The sequence below is a fragment of the Manis javanica genome, chromosome 17, assembly GCF_040802235.1.
Source record: "Manis javanica isolate MJ-LG chromosome 17, MJ_LKY, whole genome shotgun sequence".
Taxonomy (NCBI): domain Eukaryota; kingdom Metazoa; phylum Chordata; class Mammalia; order Pholidota; family Manidae; genus Manis; species Manis javanica.
The window spans coordinates 11,480,514-11,497,023 of record NC_133172.1 but is presented as its reverse complement, the minus strand read 5'-3'; the positions used below and the strand labels follow the sequence as shown (position 1 = coordinate 11,497,023).

Below are 16,510 nucleotides of genomic sequence, written 5' to 3'. Positions count from 1 at the left end.
GCCATAAACATAGGGGTGCATCTGTCTTTTTGAAACTGTTCTACTGCAATCTTAGGGTAAATTCCTAGGAGTGGACAAGCCTATGTTTTATAACAAAGTTAGGACTGGGAAATGAGGAAAAACTTTCATAGGGTAAAAGCTGCAGGTCTGTCTCTTCATGCAGCTTCCAGCAGCCTGCTGTTACTCAAAGATGATCACTTCCTCCCTGTAACACCGATGCAGAGGGAAAGAAGAGGGTGGTGGTTGGGTAATAAAAGGCTGATGGTCCAACAGGTTGGGGCTTCTCAGAAAGGAAGAGAGGTGGCACAGTGGAATCCTGTCACTCTTCAGTGAAAGCGCTGCTGAGAGCCTTCTTTGATCAGAGTTCTGTCCCAGCTGAGATGTTATGAGAAGTATGCACACATAAAGCAGAGTCACAGCCACCTAGAGCTTATAGTCTAGAGAAAATTGAAGAACCTGAAAAATAAATTCTGAGGCCATTTGGGATAAGTGTTAGGATTATCAGACAAGTGCTTATTGGAGTTCAGAGGAGGAAGAAATAACCTCGGACTGTGTTATGTGAAAAGTATTCTCCAGGTCAAGGGGGCATTTAGGCATGATTCTGAAGGGCTTCATTTGGCAAAACTGACTAAAGAGATGTTGGTCAAAGAAAACCACACAAATCAGGGTTTTGAATTCAGATGCCTCTACAGGCCTGACAGGGCATATAAATGAGAGGATGGGTGGGTGTGAGAGAACAGGGAGTGGTGAAGACTGTGGCAAACTGATGGGGGCATGCTCTGTCTAAAGTAGCTACAGCTTCTTAGCTCCAGCCAGTTGTTACTTTACAGGAATGTGGACTCAGTGTTGAAAGATGCTCAGATTTTTTCCCCCAGAATTTTAAATACAAGTTGGCAGCCTTACTTAACATAGAATCTCTTAATCTGTAGTGTCCAATTTGGTAGGCACTAGCCACTTGTAGCTATATAAATTTGAACTGAATTAAAATAAAATAAATAGTCACTCAGTTGCACCAGCTGCATTTCTAGGTATTCCTTAGCTCTGTGGCTCGTGGCTATCATTAGTGCAGATTTAGAACATTTCTGTAAGTACAGAAAGTTCTTCTGGAGAGTTCATACGCTATCCAAAAGAACTCAGACAGATTTTTCAATTTGATAACTAGTAGAAAATATTTAAATTTACTGCAGGCTAAACAAAACATCTTTGTAGACCAGGTAAACATTCAGCTTTTCCCCTCCCTCCAAACAATGCTACAGTAAACATTATTTATCTAGTGTGGACTTCCTGCTGCAGTCTAGAACCATATGGCAGGTTACCCCCCACCAAAAGGTAGCATTTCACAGAGTTCTTTCTCTTCCTACCCCCACCAGTCATGGAGTGATGACCCTGTTTTAAAAGAAAAAAATTGAAATTGCATTGGATCGCCAGTATTGACTTATTGTTTTTTAAACAGTTAATGCAAAAATGTTGATGAAACAAGGCTTATATTCCTAGAGTTTAACAGTTCTTATACAGTTCTCTCTGCTATAAAGTCAGCATACACTTAAACACAAGCCAAACAACCGAGCCAATGTAATTCAAAATACAAACATGCTATTTTGTTGAAGTTTAGCTGCTTCCTTGAAACAACTACTTTCCCGACTGCCACACTGAGCCCTTCTGCATTTAGCAGACCCTGTGATGTCTCAATTCTTCCATTCTTTCTCAGTTTGAACTACAGTAAAACCTCCATTTGTACCAGGATGCCTGTTGGCTTTTAATTGAACAGAAGGCATTGCAATGAGCTAAATCCACCTCTAGCTTCTCATTAGCCTGCGGCAGTAAAAATAGTCCTTGTTTGCCTTAGTGCCATTGTAAACATACCCTAGGCATCAAAACCAAATGGTAGCACTTGGTTATAGAGTGTTAATCCAATCATATAGATACACTGATTTTTTTTCTTTTAGTTAATTCTTAAAATGAAAACACATACAATTCTTGGAAAGAGTATCTGGACCCTTGGGTATGTCTACAAGAATCCAGGGCACCACAGACCCTGCCCCACAGGGACATGGAAGGTGCTGACACTTGATGAATTGAATTTGTGTGATGACAGAACCCAAGTAAATTCAATATCGGCTGAGGGGGGCTTGCTTTACTTTGTGGAAAAGCACGGCCTTTGGACTTTGGGCTTGCTTGCCCGAGGTTGTGACCAGACCGATGTGTTCTCTGGACTTTGGGAGTATGCTGGAAAGCAGGTGATTCAAGCGTTGGGGGATTCCAGAGACAGTCTGTCTCCCGCCCTGGCCCCACCCAGAACCTCTTGTGTTTTCTAGTTTAAAGGGTACACAATGTGGTCTGCTGTTTATTCCGTAAGGAATCAGTGTTGTGTGGTGGATAAGCACACAAGCTCTAAGGTCAAATTATCTGGGTTTAAAATCTGGCTCAACTACTTGTTAAGTACATGACTTTGGACAGATTACTTGTCCTCTCAGAGTCCCTTTCCTTCCCTGTAAAATGGAAGTAATAATAGAACCAGCCTCTGGGTAGTGAGTGAGGAGTGAGTGAATGAATGCATGTAAAGCACTTGGTGTAATCCATGAGAAGGAGAAAATGCTTAACATCTTATTTTACAAAATACTACTTTATATTTTATCAGCTTGTTTTATTACTGGGAGATGAATAAAGCTGGGTTCTTTGCTCCTCGGAGGACTGAAAACAGCTTCCAGCAGCCCTGTAAAAGAAACTTGAGAATTGGCAGGGAAATCATTTTGCCTCTGAATATAAACTAATACAGTTCACACATACCCTTTTCTCTGCAGTCTAGAAACCTAGGAAGTTCTGAGAATGCCAGGGTGTCTCCAGTCTCCTTTGGTGGCCAAACCTGAATTCACATGTTGCTCTTTGCAGTCTATTTATTCCGCTTTACTCTGAGTCATCCTAGGTGTTATGATTTGGTCACCAGGTGCTGTCCTGGACTCCCTGGGGATTATTTAAAACACGGTGTATGCATTATGCACCTTTCTAAATCCCCCATGTTGTGAATTCTGGAACTCGGTCAGGTCCCAGAGCTGTGGTCCAGGTCTGTGGACCTGTATTCAACTTTGAATTTGAGCTCCCTCGGTGGGCTACACACGCAGACACACAGGGAGATGCACAATGTGAAACGCAGGTGTTGAGGGCACAGCCGTTCCGTTACATCTCAACACAAAAAGTTTTTAAACAGTACACGCTGATATGGCCTGGAGTCCAGGCCCAACTCCTGGTATCCTAGCGTCCACCAGATTTGTTATCAGTGAGTCAGTGCATGTTTATTAAGTGTTTAGGTGTGGATAGAAGTATTCATAAAAGCCAAAATGGAAACAATCCAGATGCCCATCAATAGATTAATAGAGGCAGAAAATGTGGTCTCTACAGACAATGCAATGTTTCCTGGTCATAAAAAGGATGACGTTATGGTAGATAAATGCTGTGAAATGTGGATTAACCCGAAAAAATGCCATGCTTACTGGTAAAAGAAGCCAGACATAAAAGGCCACATCTTGTTTGATTCCTTTTGCATGAAATGGATGACCCTGTGATTGGAACATCTTTGTTTGCATGCGTCGTAACTTTTTGTTGAGAAACTGGACATGCTGAACATTCCAACGCGGGGACTCTGGGAGTCGGATTTTCCCTCTACCCCAGGGCTGCCTGCTGCTCTTCCTCGTGGTTGTAACTGTTCAGGGACTTTTCTAGACTACTTCTGTGGACTGTTCTTTGTCAAATGCTGTCAGTGAAGACTCTTTCCATTATTATTTTTTAATATTTTATTCAGGTATTTTTGATATACACTCTTACGAAGGTTTCACATGAAAAAACAATGTGGTTACTACATTCACCCATATTATCAAGTCCCCCCCAGACCCCATTGCAGTCACTGTCCATCAGTGTAATAAGATGCCGCAGAGTCACTGTTTGCCTTCTCTGTGCTGCACTGTTTCCCCGTGATCCCCACACCATGTGTACCAAACATAATACCCCTCAATCCCCTTCTCCCTCCCTCCCCAACCCTCCCCTTTGGTGACCGCTAGTCCCTTCTTGGAGTCTGTGAGTCTGCTGCTATTTTGTTCCTTCAGTTTTGCTTCATTGTTATATTCCACAAATGAGGGAAATCATTTGACACTTGTCTTTCCTGCCTGGTTTAATTCACTGAGCATGATGTCCTCCAGCTCCATCCATGTTGTTGGAAATGGTAGGATTTGTTTTTTTTAGCTGAATAGTATTCCATTGTGTATATGTATCACATCTTCTTAATCCATTCATCTACTGATGGACACTTAGGTTGCTTCCATATCTTGGCCATTGTAAAAAGTGCTACGATAAACATAGGGGTGCATATGTCTTTTTGAATCTGAGAAGTTGTATTTTTTGGGTAAATTCGAAGGAGTGGGATTCCCAGGTCAAATGGTATTTCTATTTTTAGTTTTTTGAGGAACCTCAGTATTGCTTCCACACTGCTTGAACTAGTTTACCTTCCCACCAGCAGTGTAGGAGGGTTCCACTTTCTCCACATTCTTGCCAGCATTTGTTGTTACTAGTCTTTTCTATGTTGGCCACCTTAACTAGTGTGAAGTGATATGTCATTGTGGTTTTACTTTGCATTTCCCCAATAATTAGCAATGTGGAACATCTTTTCATGTGTCTTTTGGCCATCTGAATTTCTTCTTTGGTGAAGTGTCTGTTCATATCCTCTGCCCATTTTTTAATCAGGTTATTTGTGTTTTGGGTGTTGAGGTGTGTGAGTTCTTTATATATTTTGGATGTTAACCCATTGTCGGATATGTCATTTACAAATATATGCCCCCATACTCTAGGATGCCTTTTTGTTCTGCTGATGGTGTCCTTTGCTGTACAGAAGCTTTTTAGCATGATGTAGTCCCATGTATTCATTTTTTATTTTGTTTTCCTTGACCAAGGAGATGTGTTCAGGAAAAAGTTGCTCATGTTTATATTCAAGAGATTTTTGCCTATGTTTTCTTCTAAGAGTTTTATGGTATCATGACTTACATTCAGGTCTTTGATCCATTTTGAGTTTCTTTTTGTGTGTGGGGTTAGATAATAATAAGTTTCATTCTCTTGCATGTAGTTGTCCAGTTTTGCCAACACCAGTTGTTGAAGAGGCTGTCATTTCCCTATTGTATATCCATGGCTCCTTTATCGTATATTAGTTGTCCATATATCCTTGAGTTATATCTGTGCTCTCTAGTCTGTTTCACTGGTCTGTGGGTCTGTTCTTGTGCCAGTACCAAATTGTCTTGATTACTGTGGCTTTGTAGTAGAGCTCAAAGTCAGGGAGCATAATCCCCCCGACTTTATTCTTTCTTCTCAGGACTGCTTTGGCTATTTGGGATCTTTTGTGGTTCCATATGAATTTTAGAACTACTTGCCCTAGTTGCTTTAATGTTTTCAACAAATGCCATCCCCATGGCTACTCTACTCGCTGTCCTGAGTTCCAGGTTAGGCAAAGTCAAAGCAAGACCTTTGTGTTAGCTTTTCAAGAGCCATCCGGGTCAAGAGAGACATCAGTTCTTTGAGAACAAGATTGTCTCTGCTCCCTCCTACACCAGGAGGAACTGGGTGCTGTCTGCAAACTGCCGTGGAGCTGGGGAGTGGGATGGGGTATGGGGAAGTTACAGTGTCACAGGCTTCTCCTACCAGATTTCAGTCACCATTTTCTTGATAGGAGTTCACTTGGTTACTATAAACCATTGACTTTTTTCCAGAGTTCTGATAAAGTTTTTCTTGGGGGCACAGGGAGGAACTTTTTAAATTACCAATTCTATCTTTTTACTTATTACAGGTCTACTCAGGTAGTCTGTGGTCCCTTGAGTCAGTTTGGATAATTTGTATCTTTCTAGGAATTTGTCCATTTCAATCCAAGTTTCCTAATTTGTTGGCATGTAATTGTTTGTAGTATTCCTTTATAATCCTTTTTATTTTTGTAAGGTCATTAGTGATGTCCCCTCTTTAATTTCAGATTTTAGGAATTTGAGTCTTTTTTTTTTCTCTCTTTCTTTTCTTGAGATAAATCCTACTAGTTTAAATGCTACATAGTTTATTCCTTTCCTTTTGGTAGTTACACTTAGATTCCTTTAGAGTTTATACTTAAAATACAAAATCAATCATTGTCACTTTCTTTTTCCCAAATGATTCAGAAACCTGTGAACTCTTAAGCCTTGACTGAGAAAAGTCTGCATTGCTCCTTAAATACAGATGTTGCCGTGTGTTGAGTTCTGGGCTGGCTCTCTCCTTCCCTTTGCTGATGGTATTATTCCACACCTTCCAACGTTATTTCTGTTGAGAAGTTTGCCACCAGGCTAGTCGTCTTCCCTTTGTAGATCATCTGCCTCTTCTTTTTGGTAGTTTTTAGGGTGTCTCTTTGTCTTTAGTGTTCGTCAGTACTGCTGCATGTCGGAGTGAATTCATTTTCATTTATTCTGCTCTGGCCTTGGAATGATTGGTTGTTATTAACCCCATGTCTTCAAGGATCAGACCTTTCAGCCTGGCGTCATGTGCTTCTGCAGTCCCGGGAGCTCCTCCGTGATCTCCTTAGTATCCTGTCCTCCTGTAGTGTCTCCTCTTTCCTCATTTCCCTATTAGACACAGGCCTGGGACTTTTGCATCTGCTCCTCATAATTCCTCAATTCCTCAGTCATATTTTCCACGTCTTTATCTCTCTGTGCTGAATTTGGGAGGGAGTTCCTCAGATTGCTCTGCTGATTAATTATTCCTCTTTAGCACTGTTTAATCTGCTCTTTAACCTGCCAGTGAATTTTTATTTAAATGCCTTTCATTTCTAGAATTCCAATTGCTTCTTTTAAAAGATATTTGCTCTTGTCTCATACTGACTTTTTCTTTTCTTGTGCTGGGTCTTCTCATCTCTCATCTTTTAGTTCTTGGAATGCTTCTCCAGGCTTGTGTGCAGTTTCTCTTTTATTTCTTTAGTTGTCCTGTGGATGTCACAACTCTTCTGGGGTCCCAGGTCCCCATTTCCTGTGAGCTCAAGGTCCTGTTCCTTTTCCCTTGTGTCTATTTTGACCCCAGGTGCCAGCCTCCAAGGTAATGCTCTGTAATAGAAATTTAATATAAGGCATATATTATTTATAATTTTCTTGGAGCCACATTGAAAAGTAGAGGTAGACGAAATTAATTTTAATAACATTTAACCCACTATATCTAAAGTACCACTACAACATGTAATAATGTAAAACATTACAGATACATTCTTTGTTTTGATTTGCATTAAATCTTCTAAATTGACTGTGTATTTTATACTCACAGTCTGTCTCGACTTGGGCCTCCCACAGTTCAAGCGCTTCAGAGCCACATATGCCTTGCGGCTGCCGTATTAGGCAACAGCTCCGAGTCCTGTATCTGAGTCTGATTTTCCCCTAAGGCAGACCTGAGCTTGTACCTCCAAGTCGTCTTTCAGTTTTCACATTTTTCCTGGCAACTTGGGGTTTTACCTGTCTCTTGAGCCTGGCTATATATTAAAAATTATCTTTTGTCATATTTGTATATGTTCATTGCTGGAGAAGAAGTTGGTTCAGTCCATGAATTTGCTGGAAATCTTTAAATTTATTCCCAACAACCACCTTATGATGGAGGTGCTCTTAGGCCCAACTTACAGAAGAGGAAATAGGCTTGTGGAGCTTAAGTGAATTACCTGTGTTGACATGGCTGTTAAATGGCAGAGGACAGACCCAGATACAGGTCTGTTTGAAGTCCAAGTCCATGCTCTGTATGCTCCATGGCCATCTCATGATTTTGATTCCTCCTTGTTTGTTTTCAGGACTTAGAAACCACCGAGGGATCTCTCCTCCCCGATTCCTTGCAAGCCTCGCTCGTCTGGAGAGTAGCTCTTGGCCAAGATTTGGCAGCAGAGAGCCATGGACCAGAACAGCGCAGGGGAGGAGGGTGCCCATCCATCCGAGATACACCTCCCTTCATTTTCTGAGAGTCAAGGACTCAACTGCAGCAATGCCCTCAACCAGGATCTGGGTCCCAGCTCCCGAGACCTCTTCTGTGCTGGCCTGAGTGGTTTGGACATGGACCCCAGCCTCCCAGCACCCAATGTGCCCAGCAAGGTGCTGGAGGACAACGTAGATGCTTTCTCCCTGTACTCTGGGGAGGACCGTGACTCCGTGAAGCTGCTGGAGAAGTATGCAGACCCGGAATCTCAGGCTTCTTTACAGGGTGAGGCTGTCCACCTGGGTCCCAGGGCCTGGTGGGCTGTGTGGAATTTCCTGGGCTACCTACATGTTGATTCTGTGTGGATTGGTTAAGGAAACTTTCCGTTTCTGTGGGTGAATGGGGAAGGACAGTCACCTTGTGGTTTTCTGCTTGGGCATTGTTCCCAATTCACTAGTCAAGGAAACTGAATACTGATCCTAGGAAATAATGCTGAGAAATGTGGATGTTTGGAGATATCCTAATCTTGTGTGTGGAGTGGGCAGACCTTTGAGGTGGTGAGAGACTTTCCTGCCCATGCCACATCTCAGAGGCTCTTCTCCTGTTTGCAGAATGAGCTAGGATCCTGTCCATTTGCTCCTTGGTTGTCTCTTCTTCCTAAGGATCAGTGTCTTCGTCTGCAAAGTGGGGGATGACAATACGCACTCTGCTTTCCCCAGAGTGACAGCGGTCAGAAGCAAAAGAAGAAGTGAATGTCAAAGCCCCTCGTAGATTATAAAGCACTGGACAGTGCGCAGATTTTTATCGATATTGTTTGAGTTAATGCCGGCAGCCCATTGATTTAGTTCTAAGTCTTCTCTTCAGCAAAGAGAGAACTACGACAGTAATTAGAGTCCTTGCTTGTTGCCTTTTGCTTTGCCTTCACGCTTCCCACACAAGATAAACTCAGTTTTTGTTTTAGCCTCTTCACGATATCCTTAGGTAGGATGCTTAGGTGGGTTGATCGAGTGAGAGTCACAGCACGTGCGGGGAAAGCCACATCTGGAGTGGCCCTGCAAACCAGATATTACTGCTGGTTGGGATAAGCAGCTCACGAAGCCCCCTGAAGACTTGCTAAAATGAAAAACATCCGAGGCCCCCACTCCACGCAAGGTGCAGTGCTCCCGTGTTGCAACAGTGGCTAAATATAAATTCCTAGAGTTGGGACATCCATGGTGCTGCCCTGGGCACTGGACAGGCCTGTGGGTACCGTAATTGGGGTTCTCAACCCCGTCCACAGAAATTAACATGAAAATGCCAGTGTTAAAACATGTGCACATTTCAGAGAAGATAGGTAGTGATTCTACAGGATCTTAGTACGCTGGTGGATGGTGACTGTAATGGGGGTCGTGGGGGGGACTTGGTGAAGGGGGGAGCCTAGTAAACATAATGTTCCTCATGTAATTGTAGATTGATGATACAAAAAAAAAGTGTGTGCACATGTGTGCATTTTGCTGGCCAGAGAAACTGCAGCTTTCACCAGATTTTCATACGGATCCATGCGCCCCACTGAAAAATGTTACAATCATTAACTTAGTTCAACATTTCCAAATTCATTTTAAATTGCATTTTTTTAACCTTATTAAAAAAGTCCACTGAACATTAAGTTTTAACTCTTTGTTTTTTAATGCTTACATAACTTAAATTCATAAATGCATATACTTTTATTAATTTTAATTTTTAAGTTAGAAAAGTAATGCTTATTTATTTAAGAAAACCTAGAAAATGAAGAAGAGTAACAGGAAAAATCCCCACCCCGGCTCCCACGCATAGATTTTTTAAACCATGGGTGAAGTCACTCAGAAAGACATGGTTTTGCAGAAATTAAGTGGACATTTCTATTTGAAAATTTTAAACCTTAGTATATTTGCTTTCATATATAAAGGTAGAATATTCAGTTATCGTTGTAACGATTACTCCGTGGCGTTGGGTGGCCATATTCTTGCTGGTTAGACTGTTACGGTGTTTCTGTGAGCAACTTCTTACACGTGTTTTCTCTTGGATCGGTTCTTTGAGCGTATTCCTAGCAGTGGGTTTGTCCGTCAGGGACGCACACAGCTGGAGAGCGCCTGGAACCCGGCCTCCGGGGAAGGGCAGGCGGCTTGCTGGGCCGGTGACTCGTTTGCCTCTTTGTCAGGGTCCTTGCTAATCTTTTGAAGCAACATTTTGTTTTCTAGTTTAATTAAATTGCTTTAATGAGCATTGTAAAAGTAACTCAGCAAGGCTGGGGACTTGCCCCATAAGGAGTCCTGTTTTTCCTCATTTACACTGTTGGAATCATTTGACCGCTGGGGACAGTGATTTCCCACAGGAGGAGAATGTAGATCAGGCAGGTGAAGTCACAGGAGGCAGCGGCCAGAGGCAGGTCGGGACGAGAGGCCGGGCCTGGAGGCCCAGCCCGGGCTCCGTGCTGCTGGGTCTCTCCGCTGGGTCTCAGGCTCAGACGCTGAGCACTCGGCTCCTGAAGCTGAGCCCCTCCGCCCCCCACAAGCTGGCCTGTTGGATTCTTGGATCCCACCTCTGCGGAGTCCCAGATAAATGGTGTCATAAAGCCCCTGCCGCCACAGCACCCTAGTCTTTAGAAGCCTTCCAGGCCACAACTGTCCTGAGTGTGGCCTCTGACTGGGCGCCGTCCTGCAGCGTGGCCGGGCCAGGGTCCTTACTCTCCCCACTGCCCAGTCTAGGCCTTGTTCTCTCTGTGAATTAAGGTGCTGGAGATGGAGAAAGGGTTCCCGGGCCTCTCTTCCCGCGTCTACTGCGGTTCTGAGAGTCGGGGAGCGCTTTAGCCGAGCTCTTCCATGTCCCCGGGTGTCTCTAACGTGGCTTTCTCCTGTTTGTTTAGACCTGAGGCTGGCCGTGCTTCAGGTGCCTGGAGAGGCTGACGAAGGAGGCAGGGCCACCTCCGGGAGCGCAGGGAAAGAAGAGCAGCATCACACTTCGCCTCAGAAGCTGCTTCTGGACTGCAGCGTCTGCGGGAAGGTGTTCAGCAGCACCAGCTCCCGGAGCAAGCACTACCTCACGCACAGCCAGGAACGGAAACACGTTTGCGGAATCTGCAGCAAGGCCTTTAAGCGCCGGGACCACCTGTATGTAGGAGTGTGGTCACCAACGTCTGTGCAGGGGCCTGGGGTCGGGGGGCATGTTCCTAGGTCATTCTCATCACCTCCCAGATGAGCCCGGCACACCCTGTTGGTGTTGGGTCCCTGTGACCGGTGCTTACACAAGAACTCCATGTCTGGGGACAGGTCTGGCACTGCCCTGAACAGGTCACCCTTCCAAGCCCCCAAAGTCTACCAATGAGAAAATCACTGCCTTGATTTGCAGACAGGACGTCCCGAGGCAATGTTGTCATGGAGGGAGTCGGGTTAACTTTATAGAGAAATGTTTGGAGACAGTGGTGGGTACCTGAGGAGAACCAGCCCCTGTTTATATGAGGAACATGTACCTGGACTCCACAGGGCATGAGAGACTCTTGTCTTTTTTAACTTATTATTATTATTATTTTTAACTCGATTTTAAAAAGAAAGCCCAATAAAAGAGTCTGAAGCAGAATTCCTTTTGTTCTTAATGTCTGGTAAATGATAAGCTTTTCCTGCTAGTGAGGAAGGACAGACAGACTTTCTCAAACCAAGAGACTGGCAAGTGGGAGACAGCAGTCCATTGCTTTTTTTGTTGTTGTTGTTATCATTAATCTACAATTACATGAAGAACATTGTTTACGAGTCTCCCCCCTTCACCAAGTCCCCCCCAGAAACCCCATTACAGTCACTGTCCATCAGCATAGTAAGATGCTGTAGAATCACTACTTGTCTTCTCTGTGCTGTACAGCCCACCCCATGTCCCCCACATTATACATGCTAATCGTAATGCCCGCTTTCTTCCCCCACCACCCCCTTATCCCTACCATTTGCAACAACATGGATGGAGCTAGAGTCCATTGCATTTTATATGGTCCTGGCCGTCCCACAGGGCTTTGACTGACCCACCTTCCAACTCATCCTCTCACCAAGCCCCCCAGGGAAGGGCCACGATTTGCTCATGTCACAGACCAGTTAACAGGGGAGCTGGAGATTGGGTCTCTCCCACTCTCCTCCGATGGAGGCCGGGGCTGACCTTTAGGGAAGGGCTTTGTCATTTATCAGACACGTCCCATGTGCAGTATTATTAGGACTGTCCAGACTAGGGCTGCTTGGAGTGCAGAGGGTGATTTTCTCATCTGTTTATAGTTATTAATGTAGATATGAGTATGACATAATCATTGTGCATATTTGTATTCATTTATATTATAGGAGGCACATTTGGCTGTTTTCTAGAAAGTTCTGGTAGCACATCTGTAAATTGTATTTTTTCCTGTGGGGGATTTCAGGCAGCTGTCTCCTTGTAGGAATTCTATGGTAGGGGAAGGACTCCTTTGATAAAGGCAGGATCCTCCCGAAATGAGCTTTTCCTCAGATGTATTCTACAAAACTTTGGTTCTTAAGGGTGCAAAGAGGGGCTATTTCAAAAAACAGTTCTGTGGGCAACTATGTTTCAGAGACATGGCAAGTTACATAGATGACCCTCTATCTATCTACCTGCTATGTGGCTTTTAAATTTGCTCCCGTGAACCTCCAAGAAGCAAATGGTGTTTTATAAGAACGGACTTGCCAGCTGAGCCCACGTCCTCAGGGAGCAACTGTGGAGGGCTGGTGTTCCTGGGGAACCCATTCTGGGGAACTCTGGCCTGGCTTCTGTTGATTTTTCTCTCAGATAAGGGGTTTGCTTAATGGTGAGGGAGAGGGGCACCCCTTCCAGATGCTTTGACTGTAGCCGGGGCTGAGTGCAGGTTCTGAACTGTGGTTCTGAGCTCCACTCCCCCTTTGGAGCACTGTGGGGGGAGTCAGGCTCGGGACCCTGCAGTGGGAGGCTGAGCCCCAGTGACCTCTGACTCCCTTCTCATGTGTGACTCCAGGACTAGGCACCTGCTCACCCACCAGCAGACCAAGCCCTTTGCATGCATGGAGCAGGGCTGCAGCAAGAGCTACTGTGATGACCGCTCCCTGCGCCGGCACTACGAGGACCAGCACGGCTTTTGCATCCTGAAGGAGGCCCCCCCCAAGGAAGAAGCCTGTGGGGACTCCTCTCCTGCCTACGAGGTGGCCGACCAGCCTGCTGCGGATGGCCTGCGATCCCTGGTGCCTCCAGAAGCCAGGACCCCGGGCCCCCTTTTGCCCAACCGAGAGCCCCTGCGCTCTATTGTGAGCAGCACAGTCCACCAGGAGATCTCTTCTCCCGGCCCGGTCCTGGTTGGGGCTTCAGATGACGGGGAAGGGAAAAACACAGCCTGTCCCTCCCCACCCTCACTGGGGCCCTACCCCTGCACGCCAGCGGCCCCAGTGACCCTGGGCACTGATGTTCCCAAGGAGTGTCACCCCCTGTGGAAGGAGCCCGCCGCTGGGTTCACAGCCATTCACTCCAGGGAAGGAGAGAATGGTGGTCCACACCCAGCTGAGTCGGAGCGGCCACCCCAGCTGCCGCCCACCCTGGAGAGCTGGCAGGACGCTGTGCCTTCGGTGGACCCCCCACAGGACTCAAAGTCCAAGCTGACGATATCCAACAGGATCCAGGTACCTGACTTTATGCTGTGAGATGAGAGTCTCACTCATCACTTGTTTCTGAATTTGAGTCATCCAGGCATTTTACTTAGTGCCCGTGCGTCCTCAGACCCAGTTTTACAGAGGGGAAGTGAAGGTTCAGGGAGATCGTGGCCCCCCCACCAACCTCACCCACAGAAAAGCCAGGATGAAGGCTTTGCAAGTCGCTGGGACGCCCTGTGTCACCTTCCCTCACTGAGTTTTTTCTGCTTGCCCTCCTTTTGCCCATCTCTTCCTTCTGGGTTTGCCCCTCAAATTCTCCAGAGGATATAAAGGGAGAGTTCCTTCCCCCTCAGTATTCCTGCATGAGATGCCATCTCTGGCTGTGGGGCAGGGGTGCCCACATGTGTCAGCACTTGTGCAGCATTAGCCTGGTTCCTGCCCAGGTGGTGGCCACGAGGACCTGGGCGCCAGGCGGTCAGCCGCTTCTCTTTGCGACGTGCTCAGGTCTAGCACCCAACAGCTGCATCCTCTATTTTTTTAAACAGCTTTAATATTCGTGTGCCATCTAACCATTTTAAATCACACCATCTGGTGACTTTAAGTATACTCAAGAAGGTTGTGCACCATTACCACTTTTTCCAGAACATTTTCATCACCCCAGAAATTAACCCCATACCCTTAGTTGTCCCCCCAGGTCTCCCCATAACCTCCCAGCCCCTGGCACCATGAATCTACCTCTGTCTCTATGGATTTGCCTACTCTGGACATTTCATATAATTGAAATCATACACTGTGGCCTTTCATGTCTGCCTTCTTCCACTCAGCATAATGTTTTCAAAGTTCATTCATGTTGTAGCATAAGCCAGGCTTCGCTCCTTTTTATGGCTGAGTAATACTCCATTGTGTGGATACATCACATTTTGTTTATTTATTCATCAGTTGATCGCCATTTGGGTTGTTTCCACTTGGCCATTGTGAATAGTGCTTCTGTGAGCATTTGTACAAGTTTTTGTGGGGACATACATTTTCATTTCTCTTGGAAATTACCTAGGAGTGGAATTATTAGTTCATGGGGTAGCTCTGTGTTTAACCATCTGAGAAGCTGCCAGGCTTTTCCAAAGCAGTTGTGCTATTTCACATCCCCATCCTCGGGGTATGAGGGCTCCGATTTCTCCACAGCCTCATCAGCACTTGCTATTGTCCAATTTTTTTTTTTACCATAGCCATTCTAGTGGATGTGAGGTGCTACCTCATCATGGTCTGACTCACGAGGCTCTAATGGCTGGTGGTGCTGAGCATCTTTTCATGTGCTTATCAGCCATTCATGTGTCTTTGGTTTGGTGTCTGTTCATATCCTTTGTGCATGTTTGAACTGGGTTATTTGAGTTTTGTTGAGCTGTACATACAAGGCCCTTATGAGATGTATAACGTGTAATGACTCTCCCATTCTGTGTGATCTTACTTTCTTGATGGTGTCCCTTGATGCAGAGAAGTTTTCAGTTTTGATAAGTCCAGTTTGTTCTCTTTCTGTGTCATCCAAGAGAGCATGGCCTAATCCAAGGTCACAGAGTCACACCTGTGTTTTCTTCTTGGCACTTTGTAGTTTTAGTCCTTGCATATGCCTCATTTTTTATATGTTGGCTCAAATGTATTTTCATCTTCAGGATGGAAATACCTACCGGCTCCCCGATCCAGTGAAGGAGGAGAGCACGGCAGGCGGATGGTAAGTTCAGAAGCCCCTCCCTGCCGGGCCTGGGGGCTCAACCCCTCGGGAGTCCTCTGGGGGCTTTTATGTGCTGGCCTTGGGCGAGTGAGCTCTGGATGCTTCAGCCCTGAAGAGGTGCCCGCCAGGCCATGAAGGAAGGGGGTATCGTCTCCATTTCTGGGGATTCATCGAGAGTTGTCAGTGGATCAGACTTAAAAGAAAAAAAAGAAAAAAATGGGTGGAGTCCCCTTCCCCCGTTCTTCCCCCTGCCGTGTCTGTCCACAGTAACCAGCAAAATGGAGGCCCTGCAGACTGGGCAGAGCCAAGGAGCACGTATGTCTGCAAGAATTGCAGCCAGATATTTTATACAGAGAAAGGGCTGACCAGCCATATTTGTTTTCACAGCGACAAGTGGCTGTCACCTCGAAGGAAGCAGGACCAACAGGTGAAGGCGCGCGTGCAGTAGGTTCTGTGTTCGCAAGGCGCTCACAGGCTTTGGGGGAGGGAGTCAGTGGCTGGGTGTCATTGTCTCAGGATGGAGGCGTCCTCCTGGGGAAGCCTGGGCAGTGACCAGGAGTCTGGCTGCGCTGCTCCGGGGAGGGCGGGCTGGCGCTTGAGCCTGGAGCGTCCCCTCTGCCGCTTGCCTATGGTTCCTCGTAGGCTACCATCTCTTCTCTGTCGGTGTGTGGGTGTCCGGCATGGAGTTTTTCAAGCCTCTGAGACAGGTGCTGAGGCCGGAGGTGGAGGCACAGAGCCCCCCAGGAGCCTGGAAACCCTCGACGGCATGAGCATAGCTCCTCTGGGGACTCCTGCATCGGAGCCTGTGGGCCCAGTGAGCCAGCCCCCGGGAGCATAGCCAAGGTGGGTACTGGTCGGTCCACTTCCCACTGCTTCCTGCACAACCTGCCAGTGGAAGCCATGGGCAGAGCCCAAACCAAGTGCCACAAAAAATCTCTCCAGAACAGCTTGTCTTGCGCATTCATTCATCCACCTTCCATGCCGGCCCTGTGGAGGCAGTGCTGAGGAGACCATGGTGACAGGGACGGCCCCAGCCTGGCGTCCTGGGGCTGCCAGTCCAGGTGAGTAGATGGACCCATGCCAGACAGTGAGGTCTCAACTGGGCTGGGCTGGGAGGGGGAGCAAAGGGACTGAGGGGACCCCAGAGACCCCGCCTGAGGAGGTCAAGGAGGACTTTCTGGAGGTGGTTAGAGCTGAGACCTGGAGGATGAGGAGCAGTAAGACTGGTAGAAAGAGGGGA

The 16,510-nt window shown here is 46.3% G+C and overlaps 1 protein-coding gene across 1 annotated transcript in view; it reads left to right on the top strand.

Annotated features, from left to right (window-relative positions):
* The window catches only part of LOC140847149 (zinc finger protein 541-like), a 38,420-nt gene that overhangs the window by 5,314 nt on the left and 16,596 nt on the right, over nucleotides 1-16,510 (top strand). The window contains exons 2-7 of the mRNA XM_073226399.1: nucleotides 7,814-8,217; nucleotides 10,814-11,057; nucleotides 12,923-13,577; nucleotides 15,212-15,270; nucleotides 15,538-15,714; nucleotides 15,913-16,084. Of these exons, the coding sequence (XP_073082500.1) occupies nucleotides 7,911-8,217; nucleotides 10,814-11,057; nucleotides 12,923-13,577; nucleotides 15,212-15,270; nucleotides 15,538-15,714; nucleotides 15,913-16,084 (1,614 nt within the window). The 5' untranslated portion in view covers nucleotides 7,814-7,910. The remainder of the gene's footprint in view (nucleotides 1-7,813; nucleotides 8,218-10,813; nucleotides 11,058-12,922; nucleotides 13,578-15,211; nucleotides 15,271-15,537; nucleotides 15,715-15,912; nucleotides 16,085-16,510) is intronic.